Source organism: Ptychodera flava, chromosome 3 (genome assembly GCF_041260155.1).
Source record: "Ptychodera flava strain L36383 chromosome 3, AS_Pfla_20210202, whole genome shotgun sequence".
Lineage (NCBI taxonomy): Eukaryota > Metazoa > Hemichordata > Enteropneusta > Ptychoderidae > Ptychodera > Ptychodera flava.
This window is the reverse complement of record NC_091930.1, coordinates 49,077,752-49,102,219: the sequence shown is the minus strand read 5'-3', so window position 1 is coordinate 49,102,219 and position 24,468 is coordinate 49,077,752. Positions and strand designations below refer to the sequence as shown.

Below are 24,468 nucleotides of genomic sequence, written 5' to 3'. Positions count from 1 at the left end.
CATTGAATAAACATAAAATGAGTGGCAAATTTAGTATATATGAAGTGATATTACCTCGATGAAAAAGTATACGCAATAGAACATCCCTTGAAAACATGAACAATTTGAACCGAATATCTACACTTGAATGAACGCCATATTGTATATGTGAAGCTTGCTAGGGAGGCTCACACGCATACACCTTTTTTATTTAATCACATCCCTGGAACTAAGAAAATATATGCTGTGATGTCGTTTTTTTGCATTTTTTGAAGGAGCATTCAGTCTTATCCTAATAACTGTGGGTAAAGTCAATCTTATTGTAAACAAGACATTTATAATGAGTCGATTAATTTTCCGTTATTTCATTTTCAGGCTTTATTTGTTGCATAATTTTATGAAAACAGTATTTCCTATATAAAACATGTAAATTGATCAAGTTGAAAACAGTTCTGGTTCTGGTGACGACAATGCGGCGCGCTACGTCATCAACAAGATATCATTGGACCATATGAGGTGATCGACCTTTGATATACAAAGCATGTAATAATACTGTCATAGTGTGATTTCCGAGTAAAATTAACTTCAAAATAGTCACTCTTCGAGAACACTGTGCTTTGTTGTCGAAGATAATTCTTTCGTTTTTCGTCTAAGTAATAAGCTCGATGGCCATTATTACGTACATTATACCACGGCTCTTAAACCATCGCGTGGGTCGGACTAACGATAAATCAAATTGCTATATTCCATTATACTGAGCTTAAAGCAGCACAGTGCTCCATTGAAATGTTACGGCAACGGTCGCTTGTATAACAGAAAGCATTCGGTATAACTGGCAGGTATGTCTGTTGATTTATTCATTTCTAAGTCTTTTATCAATACATGAGCTCAACACGTTTGAATGAATCTAACCAAACTCTTGTACTTATAAAGCAGTACAGCTAAAATCGAAGCTAATAAGTAAAATAGTGTCCTTGATAACAAATGAGCCACATGCTATTTTCAGATTATCAATTGTTAAAGGGCACTACCAATAGCAATAGTTCTCTCTTCAAGTTTAGTCAATTTTTCGCTGCATTTTTATGCATTAAACACTTTTGGGCTAAAGTGTAAGTTTGAGTCATGTTATAATCCTTCCATTTACCGGTAGATACATGGAAATGCTCTACAGAAAGTTTGGATATTTCAAACTTTAGCTGGACACACCGAGCTGTCTACTTAAAGCCCGCTTCGTTTAAGGTAGTATGCGCCTCGAAAGTTAATGAAGAACGTTTGCTTAAATTTTCCTCAAGGAATATATCTACCATGGAGTTCTAAAATCAGGAATAAAATCGGGGATCTCCATTCTAATTTTGCTACCAGAGAAACTAATTACTATTTACCGATTTTGAAATTCAAAATGGCCGCCATCACTGTGTTTACTCTATCGCGAAAAATAAAATTTCCGATCTTCGAAAAACTAAGACGGTCGAAATTTATCTTACACCAAGAGCGTTAAGTTAGCCCTAGCATGTGGTAGATCAGAGAAGAATCATAAAATTTTGAGACTCCGAATATCTCTCCCCGAGGCGCATTCTACGATACTTCAATACATGTTGCTTCCTACCATATATTCTTGTTTTAGTCGTTCATCCATTTTTGTGCGGAACTTAATAAGTGTAAATCTTAATCATTTTACTGACAATTGGATTATAGAGCCCACTCTTGAAATCATTGCGTAGGTAACATGAATGGTAAGCTATACTTATATGTCCGTTTTCTTTCTCACTTGGACCTTTACATTGACAATCTCATTTGCAAATAGTGATTCATTGTAGCAAGCTTTATGCAACAGATATTTGCGTCCTTATTCATTATTAATGAATCTGTCAGAATAATATATGAAACCACGCTTGAGGTTTCGACACTTAAATTTAGTCATGCTGTTTCTATAATGTTACTCTGTTCAATGTTTAATGTTAAGATACAAAGCCAACAGTCCTGTCTAAATGTTTGGTCATCTAAAAAATCCCATTTAAAAAGTTTTGAATTGAATTTGAGTTGTTTCGCCATCAGTATGAAACATAGAACAGGACGTGTAATAAATTTTAATTAACCGTTATTTCTACGTTATTAACCAAAACAATGTTATTTATACGAATACATTAATTTTGTTGCGATCGAAACCATGCATATCATACCGGTTCCAAAGTAATCATGCATAAAATTACGAAACCAGTGACGTTGTACGGCTGTAAAATAAAACGCTGTAAGGCATGTCTAATGAAATTTCGACTGACGAACCCTACATCTTTCCTAACAATTTATTCTACATGCCAAGACCCGTCTACGGCCATGGTCATGGTCAGCAAAATGATTCGCTTCATGCGCTATCGAACTAGCTCTGCTTGGCAGGGCTGTGTGTTGTTAAGACCTGAATCCGCATCAGTTTAGTGGAGGAACGTTTTCAGTCAGAAAACGGACGAGTTTGAATCCAAAACCCGCCTTGACCTTTGTTTTCGAGCACAGTAACTTCGTCTAGGTACACAATGTGCTATTAAAATGTACTTGTTAACATGTGTGTCTATGCGAGGAAACCATCCGTATCCACTGCCGGTTATAAATTCAGTAAATTCACGGTGGGACTCAAACTCACTATCTGCGGCACCCAGTCACCTAGCGAAGACATCAATCATATCCACTCGGCTAATTCCGCCATCTCAAAAAGTGGTTCACTAACTGTCAGCCCAGCTACGCTGAGCTACTGTTGAACGGTTCTTTTCTGGCTCATCATGGTCGACAACTTGACATATTTTACAACAGGCAATTGATTGATTGATTGATTGATTGATTGATTGATTGATTGATTTAGCACTTCAAAAATAACCATACAGTACAAACAAGAAAAAAGACAAAGACAGAAGTGCTGGGATAACACAGAAAAGTTAAGTTTCAATGAAATGTTAGAATTTTGTAGTCGATTACTTTTCTAAATGCCCACAAAATTATTGATTTATTATTATATTATTATTATTATTATTATTATTATTATTATTATTATTATTATTATTATTATGTTTATTTCGGTACTTTGGCCTCCGGCCTATAATACAATACATTATACAATAATTATAAAGTTACTTGGACACATATGAGGACTACAATTATGACAAAAGCAATTGACAAAAGAAATTCCAAATGGACTACATCTCTAGGTCACGTTTACGTCGCTCTGCGTAGTAAGGAACTGGACAGATAATACTGAGGGTGTTTTGGTTTATTTTGGTATAGGTGGCCATTTTTCGCGCAAGCAATTTGATGAGAAATTAACGTGCATATGTTCTGGTTGATTAGCCGTTTCACTCATTGAAAAGAAGTTCAGCTTCTGGTGAAATATTTTTATTCTTCGTTGTCAGACTAAAACTTCAACTTTAAGTTATTCTACTCTGCGAAATATAAAAAAGTATCCCATAACGTCAAACAAAGAAAACATTCATAGGATCAATATTCATATTGCATAATCGACTTTCAAATTACACGTACACTTTGCTCATTTTTATTATAACACACAGTAAAAACTCTAATTGCAAAAGTTGACTGCTGCAATATGAGATATTAATATAAACACAACATAAAATGCAGAAAAAAGCAAACACTAAAATCAAATGAAAACAAACTGCTGCGTATCGTTGTGTCCTGTTCAATCATTAAAGTTGACAAACTTATCAGTGAGACATTTGAAAAGAAATTGGCAAGGCTCGGAGAGCCTCAGTCTGTAGCATTAGAGATTGCAATGACTCATACAATAACTCGATAAAAAATCTCTGAACTAAGGTGCACATTAAAAAAGGTCGAATATCAAGAAGCGAAAAAAAAAAGAATTACCAACCCGAAATGTTGGTAAAATATTTAAATACGAAAATAGGCCGTATCTTATGTTACTAGCATACGCTCAGTAAAAGCCGGCAATTCTTATCGAACGTCATTAACAAAGGTTCCCTCAGAAACTAACTAAACACATACTTTGAAACATATTTCAGACACTGCAGGTCAATGGTACCTTTCTATATACAATTATCGGACACTTATCACTCTTAACTGACATTTAGGCAAAATACAAGCAACTCCCCTTATCCAAAAATGTGTAAAGACATTCACTGGAAGTGCATGATGTCATAAATTCCACCGTTGCTTAATTTCACCAGACTGCGTCCCGATGGATACTGTACAGTTATCAAGCATACTATCACTGACATTACTTGTACTAGTCTGTATCACCGGACCAGGTAAGCAGTGTGTAAATTTCCTCGTTTTCAATACATTTTAGGTGATTGGGAAGTATGCTTGTTTGTATGGTTGCTAGACATATACATACGGCTATAGAGCTCTTGATTAAACACTGGTAATAAGTGTCTGGGAAATTGACTGTAGAGTTGGCTATAGGCCTTCTACTATTTTGAAGAATGTAAATATTTTAGGAATCTTAAACGGATTAAGATAATTTTAGATAAACAAATACAGTTTCGAGAATTATAGGATTATAATTAAATCTAATTAAATTAGTAATAATATTATTAGACAATTCAGTAGTTTCACGATCGGATTCGAACTCACAAAGTATGGTACCAAGTAACCTGGCGAAGACATCATAGTCAAAACCACTCGGCCGTTACATTTTTAACCATGACCCGTCCACACGCTGTAAAGTTCATGAAGCACTCGCACTCACATACTCGCTATCACACATCGCACATAAAAACAATTTTAATGTCTAACATGCTGTTTCTCACTCGTTACGTTTTGAAAAGGCCGAATCCCTGGCTCTCCAGCAGATGTGAACAAATCACTATCAGCATGGTGGTGATATGCCTATTCCCATAGTCTCTATTTTCAATTTGCATCAAGCATATGAGTATTGTTTCGAGGGAAAAAGAAAAACCAAATGGAATTCTTGTAAATCTTTTCATCGCAAACATTTGTCAACGAATTTTATTACAGTGGCAAGTTCGATTTCCTGGGCAGTTACACCAAAAGATGCATACGTCAGAGAAGGAGATACATTGACACTGAATTGTTCAGTGAATTACTCTGAGCACACATCACAATTTCTACTTCCTGGATGGACAAAACGTCCACTGAATGGTAAATCCATTGACGATATATGGATAGCCATCAATGGTACTTCAGTCAATGATTGCTGTGACGTAACTGGTGATAAGTCAAAGGGAGAAAGTAATCTGGTCATCAAGAGAGTGACTAAAGAGAGTAGCGGTCTATGGTATTGTTTACATAGTGATCTGAGGGCGTCTATTGCAACTATTACTGTGATAGGTAAGTTCATTTTCTTTATCGCATGACAAAGACTAAAAGAAATGACTGCCAATGTGGTAAACCTTCAACAAGGAAAAACATACTTCTGCAAAAGTATGTCAGCTACATATTTAATGAAACATGTCGTCACACATTGTCAATACAAACTTCCCTTGGCTTCCTGTGTCAGTAATCCCAAACGAGATACGTTATCATTAGTTTTCATTTGATACTGCATTAACGAGTCATATATTTCTATCCACAGATCCCAACGACCCTGTCTGTACTGCAGTCAGTGGTATAGGCCGATATGATGAAGTCATCGAGAACACTGAGGTAACATTACGGTGTAGCCTTAAGACTGAAAATATCACGCCACCAGGCAGACTAGTGTGGTATAGAAACGGAGTTGAAATCCACAGTGGCAACAGTCCCCTCGATATCAAGACAACAATAACAAGAGATGATCATGGTGTTCCTTTCAGCTGCAGATTAGAACATAGTAGCAGTTCCTCGTCCATTTCATGTTTAAAGAGTGTCCAACCAAATGTTCAGTGTAAGTTCATTCCTTAGGTTTATTTTTCATAGTATCTATTATTTTTCGGAAAAATAGTTGCTTTTACAGACGTACAATTTCGAGGTAAATCTATCACACGTGCGCTTTTCCGTTGTTGTTGTTTTCTTGTTTTTTGTTGTTGTTGTTATTTTTGTTATTGTTTTTTTTGTGTGGTTTTGTTATCCAAACAGATCCTGCCCTGGCTACAACTCCGTCAAATGTATGTGTAAAGGAGGGAACAGCACTTAGGATCAACTGTGAATATGTACCCGGTAACCCAAATGTGGCTGCTATTTTATGGAAAATTCCTGGCAGTGAATCGTTTACAAGGCAAAACCCTCTGATAATCGACAACGTTGATTCCATGAAACATAGCGTGAAACATAGAGTCTATGCATGTAAAGTGTACAACACGTATTACAATGGAAGGCAAGGAGAGAGTTTAAGTCACACTACTGTACGTGTTGAGTGTAAGTACATTTATTGAACCATTAACTTCTTTGGAAACATTTTTAAATTAATTGTTATGATTAAAAAGCTGATATTTGCGATAAAAAGATAACGTGCAAGAAAGGATTTAGTATTCAGTGTTTTCTTTAGTTTTAGAAGTCAACAAATGTCTTGTACTTTGTGTACAGTCCGCCTGAGTGTAAATGCGTCTGTGCATCTGTGCGTCCGTCCAGAGCCGTTTCTCAGACATGCCTATAGTGCTATACCGATCCCATTCAAACTTCTCATAACTATAATATTTTATAGCATACAAACGGATATGTATTTATTTTGCGATTTAATCAAAACAGTCGGCTTATATCCTTTCATTGCAAATAAGTATATAATTAGATTAGTCATTCAAACCCACCTTAATCAGTATATGAAAAGCCATACGTTTGTTTTATTTCTTTCGACGTGATTACATTTCATTTGAATGTGATTAGGGCATCCTGTCTTATTCCTTTGAGCGCAAAAGTCAATTTCTGCCACCTGTAAAAATATAACCAATTCTATTTTTCAGATTTTGTCATAATTTTGATGAAAAACTTTAGCCAATGAAATGCGATGACCATTCGGTCCAAAATTATCAAAAACATTTCAGAAAGATTCATAAAAATAGTATGTTGCACTAACGTTTTTGTTGGAAAACGTTGCAGCTTTCAATGGATAAAATAGTACAACATAGTGTCACCATAATGCTTTATTGACTTAAAGCAACAAAAATGGCGAAATAAATATCTTCCAAAGCAAAATATTTCCCTTGAACTTCAACGGTTTCGACCACTAACCATACCAAGAACAGAAAACGCAAATCCATTTCAGCATACAATGTTACTATTCCTGATATTCCGTATAAACCCTGGCATTTTGATTTTCAATAAGTGCTTAGTGACCTGCGACTCCAGACTTTAAACACGATTAGACCGTAAACATTAAATCAAACGTTTACTTAATCTGTTACCAATTTTAAAAAGTCACGCTAAAAATATATATTTAAACTTGAGTTTAGTCGCATACATGCCTTTAGCTTAAAACATTTCACTTGTAGTTTTACTACTGTTGCTAATTAATTTAATGCATCAAATGAGTACATGCTGGTTTTTAATGGTGACATTAAAGCAAGGACATATAACTTCAGTCAGAACGAGATGTTGTAGCAAAGTAGAAGATGTTATTAATTTTCATCAAAGGTTGGTAAAATATAAGCAAAACATTTTGACAAAAGTACATGCACGCTGGCCTATTTGCATTTACTTAGCGTGACTTATTGGAAGAGCATTGTTCTTTTGTATGTCCTTTTGTTTGGAATATTATTGAATGATAGAGTACATTCAAGTATAAATTTGAAGATTCCTGCCCTTGCGTGTAACTTATCCGAAATGTCATTCGAACTATCACAGCATAATATTCTTTGCAGTCCACAGGAATCTTTTTTCGTTACCTTGATAGCATGTTTGGTGAAAATAATATGGCTTACAGAATAATAAATGAACTCGAGACCAGTCAGATTTCTATGCCGCAAAGGGTCTTCTCATATAAAACACCCATCGCCATTTTCTACTTTAGACTAAGTATTATTCTCTGTTACCATACTTAATTTTCCTTTATTTTGTGGCTGGTTAGATGACCCAAAAGTTGAAACAGTTCCGGTTCAACAAGTAAAACAAGGATATGACGCGTCATTGCAATGCGATGCAAAGGCCATTCCTACCTATGACATGATTCAGTGGATTACGCCGAGTGGTTCTGTGGTGAATTCACGTACACTCAGAGTGCAGAATGTACAAATATTTGACAACGGAATTTACAATTGCACGGCGAGAAACACTTTTTGTGATGATATTGGTGGTTATGGACTCGGTTGGAATTATACATACCTTGATGTACTTTGTAAGTAGGAGAGAGAGAGAGAGAGAGAGAGAGAGCGAGAGAGAGAGAGAGAGAGAGAGAGAGAGAGAGAGAGAGAGAGAGAGAGAGAGAGACAGACAGACAGACAGACAGACAGACAGACAGACAGACAGACAACATACAGATGTACAAACGATGGATGAATAGCAACAATGGCATCAAAGGGAACACAGGCACGAGCCTGAATGACAGATTGGAAAACTCTGTTAATAACATTGACTTATAATAAATTATAACTTTCCATAATGATCAATTTTCTGTTAACCTGTGATAAAAGTTAAATTGTTTTAAGGAATTTTATTTTACACCCTTTAACACTTAGTATTTTACCTAAAGCATGGCTAAATTTGCTCCATTGCTAAGAATCTACCATTAGGCTCGGTGGTATAGTTTTCAGTTTGAAAATTCGAGGTCTTATCTGTACTAAATTTATGAAATCACAATTGTTTTGACTAAATTTTCATGTAGTATTATACTGAACAAAATTTCTTTGAATTGCCTATTCTAGAATGTGCATAACACGGTTCTTCTACTTTCCGCTGATGTATATTTTGATTTATTAACGATGGTTATTTACTGCATTCTATTTTACAGATAACCCGAAGGAGGTATATCTAACTGGTAACACAGCTCAGAAGACAGACGAGTCTTTGACCCTCACGTGCACAACAAGTTGTAGTAATCCAGCAACAACCATCACATGGTATAGGAATGGTTTAACTTTACAAGGACAGTCTGATGGAGTCAACATTACGGCAATTGACGGAGAAAGCAGTGGTCCAAGTAGCTTCATAACCAAAGAACAAATACGTATTAAACTTCAACCTGAAGATAATGAAGCAAAAATTCAATGTTCGGCAAAGCATCCTTACTTCCCTCAAGAAAACAATGTATTCTCAAGCGAAATTATTCTGTCAATTTTCTGTAAGACTACGATTTATTTTCTATTGAACATTTTTTAGAATGTTTAACAAACAATTGTTGGTTCCTCTCTTGTTTGTTTTCGAAATAAATTGTGATAATCTATTCGAACGAGCGATGTTTAATAAATACAATGAGTAATTTTTGGAAAAGAAATGAAATAATTATTTTTTCTCAAACTGCATTAAAATTTCTACTGTTCCATTATTGTCTATCATTTACAGTTCCACCAAACCAACCTGAAAACTGCATCACAAAGCTTACAACAACGACCCAGGAAAACGAATTGGTGACCAATTCCTTGTTGACACTTCAGTGTACTTCCTGTAGCAGTAATCCGCCCGCCGATATATCTTGGTACATGGATGGGATTGAAATGAAGTTATCGACTCAAGGAGAACACCGGCAAGGACAATTCAATGGGACAGTTTCAGAAGAAGAACTTCAGATCAATTTAACATCTAAACACCATGGCCTTTCAATATACTGTGTCGCAGCCAACATTGATTTTTCAGAACAAACATATGAGTCACAGAAAATCGAAATGGATGTACAATGTGAGTATAATAATGTAAGCAACTTGTAGAAGTATCTCATTGTTTGTGTGAATCGGTGGTTAGTGGTGTTTTGTTTTCTCAAAAATAAGTTTCGTGTATCATGATCTATCATTCATCTGTATTGAAGATGGACCGTTTGCCGTAAATGACAAGTTTAAGAAAAGAGTCGCCGTGAACATCGGAGAAACTGCTATTTTAAAATGTCAGATGAATGGTAATCCATCCCCATCTACACAATGGTATGACCGACACGGAAATCAACTACCACTTGATGGTAACAGACTGTTTATTAAAGAAAACCGTAAGGAAACAATTAAAGAGAGCAAGTTGTACATTGAAGATGTTGACAACAGTGATTATGGGAGATATTACTGCAGAGGTAAAAATAAACACGGAGATGTCGAGATTGTCATAATTGTCTCAAGAAAATGTAAGTTTACTGTGACTAATTCTCCCCGCAGACGTAAGTGACACTGCATGAAAACGCAATAACCTAGATAAATTCACACTAATAAGTTTACTGTATTATAGAATAATACACGTGAATTCACATGAATTCACATGAATATAGGCTTGCTGAATACAAGCAATTGATTCTTGACTGTATAAATCTGTATATGCACTCTTCAGCTAAAATACAGGCAATAATCCTTGCAAATACAGTAAGTATTCTTGGGTTTTCATGCAGTGTGACATTCTATTCCATGCCCGATTTTTGTTTATTCTTGTATTTTTATACTGGCGCTTGCTTCACTATATACGACTGTTCTCGTTTCCAACAGCATTTAGCATATATTCAGTCTCATACCCGTGAACAGTATTTCCTTTATGTTTGATACACCATACAGCTATTCCTGATGCTGCGACTAACATTGAAATCAATATGCAAGCGGGCGTCGCCAACGTAAATTGGATAGCGGGCTACAACGGTGGCGACGATCAGAAATTCTACGTGGAGTATGTAAAATTACCAGAAGGGGTAAAGAAAACGACGGAACTGATCAATGATAATGAACTTGGAGAAATATCTGTTAATATAAGTAGTTTGGTAGATGGATCACGTTACAATATGACAGTTGTAAGCAAAAACGATATCGGAGAAAACAGAAGTTCAACGCTGACGCTAATGGTAGAGGGTAAGCACGAGAGTTGCATTATGATATTGTTGGACAGAATTGTCCCCGAGGTTATCGTTCGCCCAGTTAAAGCGATGAAATTCGTTTCTTCGCTTCGATAAAGTGTGTATGTGCGATGTATGATAGTGAGCATGCGTGCGTGAGTGCTTCACGAACTCTACAACGTGTTGAGCGGTCTCAGTCAGAAAAATGTTACAACTTAGCCGGCTATTGAACCACTCTGTTTTGGGAGTGGAGATTTAGCCGAGCGGTTCTGTCTATGGCCTCTCAGCTAGGCGACTGATGCCGTATGTTGTGGGTTCGAATCCGATTGAAAACTAGCCGTATTATCATATACCATGCCCATATTGCGACATCCTAGTGACGTTCACCGTAAAATATCAGCCGTGATATTTAACGGTGAACGTCGAAATATACACGATGAACGTCATCAGTTTTAGAGTTTTCCCTAACTACATTAGCAGTTTGTTGTTTAACAACGTAAACAACAAAACGGCTGCCGCTCCCCGCCTGCGAAGCGATGTCGCCGACGTAAAAACTTGAAGGGCTTCGAGGAACACGGGTATTTCTGGTTGCAAAATATGGAAATAACATGTTGAATCTTCAAATGTTTTCCCTAGGTATTTTTTTTTTGGTCAAGCTCTTGCAAACATTCTACCGTTCGCACGGCGCCGGCACTGTGCACGGTCTCCCCTAGTCTGGCAGAGACCCTGCGATTCGCGTTCTCCCCGTTGGAACACGCGCGCCCTTCAGAGACGCGACGCGAATCCCAGGGTCTGGACATTCTTGCAAGCGACCGGTCGGATTTCTGCCTGATCCGGGTACTTTATAGAACTCCACACACCCGTTAATCAAAACAAAAATGACAAGTACCATAGCCAAATAAAATGAAAAATGAAAAATAAAAACATACCACGTATATAGGTCTACCGGCTACTAGTATATATTCTCTCCGCCCAGTTAGATAGGTGTTTCTTTTTAGGTCACTACCCTTATGAATATTCATACCCTTGCAAAAACGGACAGTCGCTGTGTCTGGCAGCGCGTGCTCACAGCTGCACAGCGTAGTCTTCGATTCGCTGATCACTGCGTCTCACGTGACTAGCTAGACGCAGCACGAAGTAAGACGCAGATACCAGCAAACCGCCATTTTGAAATGAGACAGTTTTTGGTCTCCCGGAAGTTGTTGATTGCGCATGCCCGCACATAGTGGATCATTTTTTATCGCGTGCTTTTTAGTCTAGTCTGGTACCTGCCAATATTTCAAAACTTGTAAAAATGTTAATTAAATCCTCGATTAAATTCTAGCCACGTTCGCTGTGATAATTTTAGCTTTACTTCAAAGTAAAATTGAACAGCCAATGACAACGCCCCATGATTCAACCAATCAGATTTCGTAATTCGATACATGGCGGTTTCCCGTTACCTGCCTCTTTGTGCTTGTCACTGAGGCGGGGACCAGCCAAAGTCTTCGAATGCAGGCCCATCGTGGGCGCGCACAAAACAAGGCACAGCGACTGTGGAGAGTCTAGGTCTCCCCGAACAGGTAGTGAGCGCGTGGCGTGACAGCGATGTCGCGCGCGCGACGACTGTTGACATGGCAACTCTCAGGGTAAACTAACAAAATGGCGTCCCCTCTCCGCGCGAGCTCCGTGCAGTACGACGATCGAAATCAGGCTAGATTTAAAGCCGAGCACAGTTTTTGATCGGTTACAATTGTAGTACCATATTGACCCGTAAAAAGTTCCTTCTGTATGACTATTTTTGTATCCCGGTGTCTTTCTTCTTTGGTTTCATGGAGATATGGACAACTTGCAGCGATGTCGCGCGTGCTGTTGATAGCTTCGTCGTATACTTTATGAAACCTGTTCACATAAACATTCTGATATTTATGCGCAAGGCGTAATAAAGGAAAGCCTCAAAATTTAGGGCTCTCTCTCTCTCTCTCTCTCTCTCTCTCTCTCTCTCTCTCTCTCTCTCTCTCTCTCGTTTTTCATCACTCTGAGTTGTATATATAGTTAATCGATGTATTCCGCTGTACTGTATAGAGACAAGAATTTAAGGATACCATGCTTATCAATACTACTCTATGTGAACATGTGCCCTTATTTATCGAGTCCCCGGATATTTATCGGTGTTTTATATGTAATAATAAACGAATGCAGTGTGTACTTTCATTTATTGTCATATCGTTATTTCGAATGCAAATATTAAACAACTTAAAGGCAGGGGGAGCCTATAAATACCCCCTATCTCCCCGGGGATTCATAATCCAACATGAGTGGCACATGGTAACAACGTCAACGAATGCTCCCGAAAATCTGGATCTTTCAACAACCATGGTGTAAATTAAAGCACTGTTCCAACATATAACGTTTTGTGAATACTTGTGGCATCACCCTGTTGGCGAAATTCTCTCATTTTTTCCATTTTAAGTTGATTTTTTATGCCAAAACTGCTTCGATGCTGTGTTCGAAGCGTCCAACAAACAATAGATGAAAGCATTCAAACAGCTGCCAATCACGAGGGGACGCGCAAAGGTGCAAACGATCAAACATTTGTTGTGTACATCGGATCGATTACGATGTCAACAATGAATAAACGATTCTTACTACTGAACGAAAAAACTTGACCAACGGTTACTGAACACGCGCCTCAATGAAATCAGACACAAACGGACTACTTCATGGTTTCAAGCAGATTGCCTCTCCCTTTTTGTTCGTTGATATGTGTACCTGTAGGCCTATGAATGAGTGATGTGTGTGTTGACCTGCAGTACGATATTTTAAGATAGATAGCTTTTGGAAGTATGTTGTGGCCTAGCTCTGCGTACGATGACGTGTATTCCCGGCGTTATACGGCCTCCCATCACAGCTCTGCTGATTACCATGGACAAAACCGGCAACATGCGGATCCAATTTGGACGGAGCACGAAAAACTACTTTCTAACTGTTTTCGGCCGAAATCAACTCGATTCCGATCTACATGTATGCAGCCTACCCAAACCACTCAACCGTTCACAGACTGCGAAAAAAATGCTCTGGTGACGTCCAAAACCGTTGTTTGCTTTGCTCGCGATGCATGGTCAATGGCTCGTGCAGTGGACGGGCATTGGATACGTTCATGCCACGATTACATGTATACAGGTGCTCATGAGCTTCATTATTTCCTGTCGGGTCGGGGCGATGAAACTAAATCGTGATTGATTCATCTCTGTCGGATTTGACCAAAAAGAGACACTTGGCATAGATTATAGCATCAAATGTTGACCGTTCAGACTGAAACATGATAAAAGGTCTGAAGATCGCAGTGATCGGTGATGTCGTTGTTCTCTATACGTTTTTCTGAACTAGTTTTTTACTAAATTGTTCGAGTATTAGCTGACGTTTTTTTTTGAAAACTTAATCAACTTTTCTTTCCCAACCAGGGCACAACATTACCTTTTTTACTTTCATGGTAACCTAGGATGAATTAAATCGCAGATTAATAGACTCTTATGTTCTTCCTCGATTGTCTGTGACTGATTGACTCCAGTTTTATAGTGTAGTTTTTTGTGATTTTATGATTTATTTTTATATCATTGTAACAATTCAACCTGTCTGTACTTGTTATGGTATTTTGGTTGCAAAGTCTATATAATAATATAATATTTTGCTATCCCAATATCGATATTGCGTTCGCACTCGGGTGTCTTGAAACTTACGTCATTCACTGAAATAGTTTTCCGACAAACTCAAGAAATTTGACAACTACTAACGAATAGTCGGCAAAATTTACAGAGACAAGCAATAATAATTATGGTCATTTTACCGTCTTTTTTACCATTTTTGCCATCTTTAGATAAGCGGACTCGTTTGACGGAAACAGTATATAACGATCTGAGTTCCCATATTTTTACCCTACCCGTGTGAGTGTAGTATTCGAATGAGTGAGATCATAATCTTACGCTGTTACGAGTGGTCTGGAGATTTTTTATAATATACAATAAATTGACCTTATCAAAATTACTCTGTTTTACATTGCTTGGATATTGATATTTTTCCGTACGTTTTGACTGTTGATTTGAAGTCTTTTGATTCTCCATTGGCAGCAGCACATGTACGGTTACAACCGCCATGTGATGACCAGAGTGCACGTGATTGTAAAGTTGTCGGGAAGTTGTTCAGAAGAAAAATCATTTTGTATTTAGAGGCTTCAGTTCGGGATTTTTCAAGATAAACAAATCATTATACATTTCCTACGTCTTTGAAACGGGGATTACGGTAATCTTTCATGTTATGAAAATTTCGTGAACGTCTTTGCAATGTGTTCCCACGATGAGTGTGAACTGATTCTTTGTTAGTAAAAATCGTCAGAAATGGTCTAGTGACCGTGATAAAATAAACACAGATGCAAAACCATTGCGAGGAAGATAGTAAGAAATTCACATTGCAATATTTGCTGTCGTATTTCTCAGCAGGAATAATAAGTTTTTACACGTTGTGTATAAGAACAGCAAGCATGTGTTCGGCGGTCAATTGCTTCTATCATAATGATCTTGATCGCAGCTATTTGGCGAGAAGACAGCGGGTACTTACAGTCTCGCAAAATTATTGATATCATGTCTTTGTGTTGAAAATTTTCGATCGGAGGCAGCTCAAATCAACAGCCGTGATATATTCGGAATCGTGTTCTCACTGGACACCGAACTACCTGATATCAACAGTACGTTATGTACCATCGGCGGTAACACATTGGTCGTAATCTTGTCTAATTCTGCCCCGCCGTTTGTACCGTCCAGAAATTTCAAAGCTAGATTTTTTCACCCTGACATATAATACAGCGACCTTGCACACTAATGATCATTCCACTGTTTCTGTTGGGGTTTGTTGGTTTTTTAATTTGCTCCGTGGCCGAGGTAAGATTTTTTCAATACGATACACAGTTTGAAATATTTTCAAGGTAAATTTAGTACATTCCCAGTTTGTGGGGTAAAGTTTTCTGGAGTGAAAGTTTGAGTTGACGCGGATAGAGTAGACGTCGAGCCCGGCACAGTTGACTGGGACCACGGTCGGTTTGGGGTCGTTTAGTCCAGAAACATGCAGCAGAGTTCTGTATGATCACCGTTCGGCATTTGGGTGATTTTTTGGTCAAAGTAATGCAGTAAATATGTACGCCAGATTCCTTGTGTTGTTTTTGTCACAACCGTCATTCGCGTATACGGACGGTTTTCGATCAAAAACGGTAGTAATATCCAGTGCTCGTAAATGCGTGCAAAATTTATTCAGTGACTGTTTACGCAGCAGTCGTAAATACGACTAGGATTTACCACCACATAACCACTGTAAACCCCGCATCAACAGTCCATACGAAAATTTTGTGCTGAATCGAGGGAGATAACAATTGCGGTAGAAAAGGTCAGTCCATCATCCGTCAAAGTTGTTGATCGGAAAAATCTTCACTGAGCGCCAACTACATGAGTGGCTGTTATAGTTATACACGTAGTTCTATGGGCTTTCCACTGGCCATTGTTACGAGCTATCTTCAAAGTGCGTCAAGCTACGAATATTTTCATGTACTGAGTTACAGACATCGGTGAAGTACCGGGTACATTGATTTTGTTCAAAACCACTGCCTGTTTGTTCCTCGTGTTGTTTTTTGTGTCCCTAACGTCGACTGGCTCTATGTGCGTACAAACATAGCAGTCGGGATTAAGATTTCCTGGATAAATATATACACTCATAGTTTATTCCGCCTCTGACGCAAAGATACACACTGTTTTACATGTGCCACTCCTAGGCCCTGGGATCGATTTCCATACCTTTAAATGTTCTGTATAGTGTAAAATATGTTTGTTGTCGCCTTTTTATGAAGACATGCACAGATGCATCCTACGGACGATGATTGATGCTGATGATGTTTAAACTACTTATCTGACTTTCACTTTTGAGACACATACTACCTTAATGAACCTTTCGAAAATATTTTCTGCTTTTTATTGCTTTCTAGCAAGTAACAACGGCACTTCAATAGCTGTGAAAGACAGTGATACATTACTCATTATCTTAAGTTCCTGTGCTGTAGTTGTAATTGGGGTTATCGTAGCAGTCGCAGTGGTTTACGTAATCCGACGACGCAACAAAGCAAATTTGCGTGAGTAGAACATTGATTGAAATGTTGTGTCTAATATCGATAACTTCAACGCTGAAGAGAAACCAACTTTCTGTTTATCTGTGAAACAATTTATTATAAATCATTGCTTTGATTCTGTCTATTTTCAGGAAATGTGAAATCTAGCCATAGTTATGAAAGCATCAACTATGGTAAGTTTATCTTTCTATGCTAATGTATCATGATAGAATCTCTCTCTCTCTCTCTCTCTCTCTCTCTCTCTCTCTCTCTCTCTCTCTCTCTCTCTCTCTCTCTCTCTCGTTTTTCATCACTCTGAGTTGTATATATAGTTAATCGATGTATTCCGCTGTACTGTATAGAGACAAGAATTTAAGGATACCATGCTAATCAATACTACTCTATGTGAACATGTGCCCTTATTTATCGAGTCCCCGGATATTTATCGGTGTTTTATATGTAATAATAAACGAATGCAGTGTGTACTTTCATTTATTGTCATATCGTTATTTCGAATGCAAATATTAAACAACTTAAATGTTCTGTATAGTGTAATGTCTACTCTACATTGAAAACTGCACTATACTTTGAATGATGAATATCATGTTTGTTGTCGCCTTTTTATGAAGACATGCACAGATGCATCCTACAGACGATGATTGATGCTTATGATGTTTAAACTACTTATCTGATATACCTTAGCTGCAATAATTGTAGCCTTGGTTGTTGGTGGGGATTGGGCTTCTGTCGTGCGGCTCGCGCCTTGCCCCAACCAAGGCTACAATTTCTAACACATATCTGCACGTAAAACGCCACTGTGGATCAACAGTGGACGCTCAGGGAACACACGGGGCCGCATTATCAGAGAATCCCGCCTTACCGGGTGCAAATTTCACCACAATCCTACTCCCGGATAACGTTAGAATTCTTGAAACCACGTATCGATGGTCAACTGTGCTCCTTGCAGCTGAAAAATGACAGTTTCATACTCGGGCACGAAGTCAATTTCAAACTGGACCGCCATCGTTGAACTCTGTACCCAGCCGACTAGTACCATTACATTTTAGGGGTTGCCGACAGGTGTGAGGGGCTGAATGAGCGCTAATGAAAACGGTGGCACTAGCAGCAACGCGCCAGTGGCAGTAGTTGTTGTTATTTTAACGTTATCTTTTCGGAGGATTGGAAAATGGTCGTAGGACCATTTGCTCCTTTTCAATTACTGCAAGAATACAACTATCGCTGAAAGCCGAGAGGCCAGTGAGCATTGAAAAACTTGCCATATTTATTTCTGAAGATGTGAAAGAGATATTCACTCCATACAAAGTCTGCAGTCTCGTAATGTCTTTGCTATATTACAGATACTCCGACAAGAAGAGAACACCGCAATATTATAAGATATCCGATCGATACTTACTGCTACTAGACTATATGATATAGATATTGTTTGGTTTGGCCACAGTGGGTGGAGGGACTGCGGTTTGGCCGGATCTGTAGGCGGTAAAATCTTCGATATAGCCTATATCGGATATTTACCCGCGATTTAACAAATTCTTGTATCGCCCAGTATCGAAGTTAGAGCCAGTCAAAGGCTTAGCCAGAGCTGTAAAGTGGTGAAATATGTCTGACATATATCGGTAACTCTTTTTAATTTTGAAGCTTATAGTGGTACATTTGCCGATCACTGTTTCACCTGTGCTAATAGTTCCGATTCATAAGTGAGACTCTAAGAGTGATGTCGACAACTTCTCTCAGAAATGGATTGTTTAGATACTCGTAGTTCTAGTATACATTAAATGTTAACTTTTACCAGCCAATGTTAAAGACAGACATAGGTCAAAGATCATTTGTGTATCGAGCTACTAAAATTTGGAATTCCATTCCCCATCTATCCGTCACTGTGAAGCGTTGTTGATGTTTAAATCAGAACTACCTGGTTATCTTGTCATGAAATATTGTAATGAAGGCTCTGACTCAGCCTACACTGTTTTCTTTTGTCTTCGACATCTGCAGTGCTGTTCGTCCATTCCACATTGTTTTTTTTTTCGACGATTTGTTTATGTATTTTTGCCTCAGGAGGGCTGTGATGGAAATTACAATTACTGCATTGTGATCAGATTAGCCTCTTTAAATAAAGTTTATTACTACTACTACTACTACTACTACTACTACTACTACTACTACTACTACTACTACTACTACTACAGTTTACTACTACTACTACTACTACTACTACTACTACTACTACTACTACTACTACAGACCCGGCGTGCCATGACACGAAGCAATTTATTCTAGTATAAATCCCGAAATCGTCGATATGTCAAACTTCGATACTACATGGTAAATATCCGCTATTAAAAATTGTGCAAAGTCGCGCTGTCATGGACAAGATTGCCGTAGTACAATGCGTTTTGGCACCACACTTTCGACATTCAACTATAGCGGTATCTTGATAATGTTGTTGAACCATGGAGGTTAATGGTTGAAATTCGTTGTGAAAGTTGAAGTAGTTATGTAGTTTAGCTGAAGCACACGCCTCTGTACAATGTACATGAACACAAAGTTCTAACTGCTTTAAATAACCCGTTCCCGTGTAGGATTGAACCAGTACGTAGTTGGACTTATTTGAGAAAGTTGAAAAGACAGAGCATCTCTCTTTATTCACCAAGTGTTATATATTGTCATGGAAATTACCCTCCCCTTTGTCCTACCCTCCCATCAATCCCATAAGCTAGCCCAAGAGAGTGTCCGGCTTTGGCTCCGGAGGCGGCTTGCAAGGCAGACACTCTCGCCATACTCGTAGGGCTACCCGTAAAGCATGCTCATCCAGCCCCTCACACCTGTCGGCCACCCCTAAAATGTAATGGTACTAGTCGGCTGGGTACAGAGTTCAACGATGGCGGTCCAGTTTGAAATTGACTTCGTGCCCGAGTATGAAACTGTCATTTTTCAGCTGCAAGGAGCACAGTTGACCATCGATACGTGGTTTCAAGAATTCTAACATTATCCGGGAGTAGGATTGTGGTGAAATTTGCACCCGGTAAGGCGGGATTCTCTGATAATGCGGCCCCGTGTGTTCCCTGAGCGTCCACTGTTGATCCACAGTGGCGTTTTACGTGCAGATATGTGTTAGAAATTGTAGCCTTGGTTGGGGCAAGGCGCGAGCCGCACGACAGAAGCCCAATCCCCACCAACAACCAAGGCTACAATTATTGCAGCTATGATATACCTATGAGCCTTGCACATTTGGCTGCAACTACAAAGTATTAATTTATATCCAAAAACTGTGATTTTTTTCTTTACGTTAACGTTCATATTAAGATTTTCTATGAAATTATTCGACAGGACGCAGTTGTAACAGTAAATTAGAAAGCTGTGATGACGAAATGGATGAACCCGCGAATCGTAAGAGTATTCCTTTGAAGAATATTGTAACAGAAGACAATGAAATTGAGTGTAAACCTTCTGCTGATCAAGTGAGATATATTATTGATTATTGTTAGCGTCATGTTGTATAGAAAGTGAGCTACAAATAGATTACCCTTTGCTATTTATCTTATTCCAAATGAAATATATCGCCAAAAGACCTTTAAATAGACACCTAAACTGAGTTCCAGTCCCGTGCAATACAAAACAGTTCAACAGTTATTTAATGCAAGGAAATGAGTTCAAGTAGTACGGAAACAATCAAAGTCGGAAGGTAGTTTACTTTTGCTTATCAGAGATAAATTTCTTTTAGTATATGTTTACAATTTTTTGTGTTCTTCAAACTGCGTACGTTAATCTACTGCACGTCCATTATATAATACGAAACATACATTTGCATTGTGCAAATAGTCGGTTAACCTCTGTTTAACATTTCAGACATCCGATGCTTATAAACACCTCGAAGTCAGGAAGACTTCACAAACCTACACGGAACCTGGAAAGTATACATTTGAATTTCAAAGAGACCGACTGCATATTGCAGAAACCCTACATACTAGTAGATCCTACCGAATTGTCAAAGCCTTAGCTTGGTTTATAGATGGTAAAGATGGACCAAGTGATGTTGCTATCAAAACTGAGATAGGTAAGAAATGCTTAAATGTAAAGTTCAATGTTTTGTAATTAAAATTGTTAATAAACGTGCTTATGCGATTATATATAGAGTTTCGGAACTCACTTCATATAGTAGACACCATCACGCAATGATTGGTTTGTTGTCCATTATGAGCCGGCGGGGAATGCATTAAGTGTGTGTCGCTCAGAAACAATAGCAGAGGGCCAAAGCATCATTTGGTGAAACATTACTGTATATGGTAAAATCATAATTTGTTACATTCTTAACTTTTCCGAACTGTTCAACGACTCTTATTATTCATTTAATCATACAGATTCAACCGATTCTGAGTTTCGAAGCAATATGTTACAGGAAATAAAACTGATGAAGAAAATTCACAGCGACGAAAATGTGATAAGAATGTTGGGCTACTGTACTGAGGAAGGTTGGAGTAATATATTACATCTTCACAAAGAACCAAAGAAAGTTTTACTTGATCATGACACGGAAGAATTGAAAACTAGAGTCTCAGAATAATTTGATATTTAGGTTATTGAAATCCTTTTTTTTTATACTTTTACACGCTCATGAAAATAAATGTTTAGTCATACATCCCATAATATGGGTCGCAATTGTCAGTTTGAAATTTGCTGTAATTTTGCATATTACTTAGCTCCAATGGTTTTAATCATGGAGTATTCATCTTATGGTAATCTGAAGACATATCTGAAAGAGAATCGTGATCTTTTTACACCTGGTAAACACGACTTTGCACGAAGACAAATGCTGGCATTTGCTACAGACGTCGCAAGTGGGATGAAATGCCTACAAAGAAACAAGGTAAGGGAGCCGTCATTATTTACTGCCTGCGGGGGTTGGAGGAATTTCATCAGTAACTTTGAAATTTCAAGTAACCCCCTGCAAACCATGATGAATTTGATTAATCTCCCTTATTTGAATGAATTTTTGACTGACGCTCCTCCCACTTTGAAAAGGTAAATATCGATACATGTATTTGCAAAATTTACAATAATATAGGAATAGTAAAGATCTTTCAAATTCTGCTGTACCGTGCTGGATGATAATTAGTTATTTCATGATAGTTGAAAAAGTTGAAACCAACAAAATGATATTCAAATATCCAATGATATCCAATCATGTAGTATTGTTTACTTTGGGATAGGTATAATGACTGGGTTTTCACTCAGATATCTGACAGGCAGAATTTGAAAGTGCAGGGGGGAGAACACGCGAGATGCTGAGGGGGAAAGTATCAGAGGGGTTGTTCCCTCTCTTGCGTGGAAAATGTTTAGAAATTGATGTGTGCAATGGTACAGACATCAATGGTGCAGTCTGGTGCGATATGAACGGTGTTTTCAATTTGTGTTTTTTTACTAAGAAAAAACTGTTGAAACACCTTGACGGAGAGAGCACGAGAGGGGTGTCTCCCCTCCCGCATTGAAAATTTTAAGAAATTGATAAGTGCAATGGTGCAGTATGGTGCACTTTGAGAGGTATTTTCAATTTGTAAGTAAAACATTTGGAATTCCCCAAGGAGGAAAGCACGAGAGGGGGTATCCCCCTCTGGCAACGAACATTTTGAAAAATTGATGTGTGAAATGCTGCAATCTGAGAGGTGTTGCAATTCATTTTGCGCAAAATATTTAGTAAACCCCTTCTGTCCATATTTTAGCAACCCCTTTCTTGCTTTCAATTTTTCGAGTGTACCCCCTATGATTCCTCTCACCCCCCCCCCCCCCCCAAGGCCGTAAATAAGGACGGCTCCGCATTGATACCATGGACCAGTAACATTCCTTATGTGAAAACCCGAACTCTACGACTTTTACAGTCAATGCAGGATTGGTTGCCACTAAATGCATTTTCTCTGCAGAAAACCAAAACATATATGAAGTGCAGCCTTTTTCTTAAAATTTCTGATTTCAGCTATTTTGCACCGAACATATAGGAACCAAACATGCAGAATTGAAATAAAGGCATATTATTGCCTGAAATAAAAGTTTCAGTCAAATTATACTTTTATCCTTGACAGATTGTTCATCGTTACCTGGCAGTCAAACATGTGTTGGTATGTGAAAGAGGTGTCTGCAAGATATCGAACTTCAGCTACGCCAGTGGTGTGATGAGTGATGAAACGTTTTTCAAAACTAAAATGGTGATCGTCCATTCATTCATTCATTAATTCATTTATTTATTTATTTATTTATTTATTTATTCATTCATTCATTAATTCATTTATTTATTTATTTATTTATTTATTTATTCTCTCATGTTGAATTACTGTTAAGTTATGAAGTTAATTCATGCAAAATATCCATCATCCATTTGACAAATTTACATCTTATTGACTTTTCTATGTATTTTTTGCCTTCAACTAAGTCGTTTTCAAAGCTTACTACTGTGCAAGCACCAATTACAGAAGGGTATCATATATAACTGAAGCTTGCATCACTGAACTCCTAACGATAAGGCTTACTGTATTTTATGTTAACCGACTACAGAAAAATTTAATATCGATTGTTGTGAAACTTACCAAACTTAGTAAACATGTTTGTATGTAGAATATTCACCAAAGAAAACATACTTTCTTCGTAAATGGAGGACACACACACTATGCACAACTAAGATTCTTCATACAAGTAAATTGCACAATATTGTGGTAGAAAATGTGTAATAATTAGTCAAAGCCGATTTTACTACATAAATTAAGGTTGCAGAATGAATAATGCTAGTCATACTCCAAGTTTATCTTTTCTCTCACATAGAAAACTCAATACCAGTGGATGGCACCTGAATCGCTGATGCACAAAGCCTTCACGTTGAAGACAGATGTGTGGTCCTTTGGAGTTGTCATTTGGGAGATATTCTCTCTTGGTAATAGATGATTGCAGGAATAATGTTCTTGCATTCTGAATATGAAAAAGATGCCATGCATATGATTTGTGATGTGAAACCAAAGCGTTATTTTTTGGAATTTCATGCGATTTAACTTTGCTTTACCTATTGCAATAGATAATCTGCTGACCCTACTGACATTGTCTGCCTATTTATTTTTCATTCATATATTCAATGTCCGGAAAAAGATGGGGGTGCACACTGTAGTATTGCAAACATTTATAACGCCTGGACAATCAAACACAATATTCAAGATTCAACAACGTTGATGGTAAGATTAAGGCGTATAAAATTCGCTGGCATTGTAATGATGAAGAATTGCATAGAAATGTTTATTGAATAAATTTGGTTGTTTCACATATGTTTAAACTGTGAAGTAGGTATTATCTCTCACGTGTACCAAATAAGTAGCTTAAGAACAATGTTCATTTGATATAATTCAACAGGGAACATGTATAAGACTCTAAATGGATGTTTTAGAATGCATATTTAAGTACATTTGTAACAACATTTAGTAAAAACCCCTGGGAATTATTTGTCAGATATATCATTTCATTTTTGATGTGT

The 24,468-nt window shown here is 37.7% G+C and overlaps 1 protein-coding gene across 1 annotated transcript; it reads left to right on the top strand.

Annotated features, from left to right (window-relative positions):
* Window positions 1-4,174: 4,174 nt before the first annotated feature.
* LOC139129368 (fibroblast growth factor receptor 1-like) lies at window positions 4,175-23,891 on the top strand. Its single transcript, XM_070695001.1, has 17 exons — window positions 4,175-4,244; window positions 4,957-5,289; window positions 5,534-5,824; window positions 6,016-6,294; window positions 7,940-8,206; window positions 8,819-9,148; window positions 9,370-9,702; window positions 9,830-10,132; window positions 10,551-10,838; window positions 16,827-16,970; window positions 17,099-17,140; window positions 20,292-20,422; window positions 20,811-21,018; window positions 21,323-21,433; window positions 21,662-21,828; window positions 23,039-23,161; window positions 23,772-23,891. The coding sequence occupies exons 1-17, from the start codon at window positions 4,175-4,177 to the stop codon at window positions 23,889-23,891; spliced, it is 3,540 nt and encodes a 1,179-aa protein (XP_070551102.1).
* The last annotated feature ends 577 nt before the right edge of the window (window positions 23,892-24,468 follow it).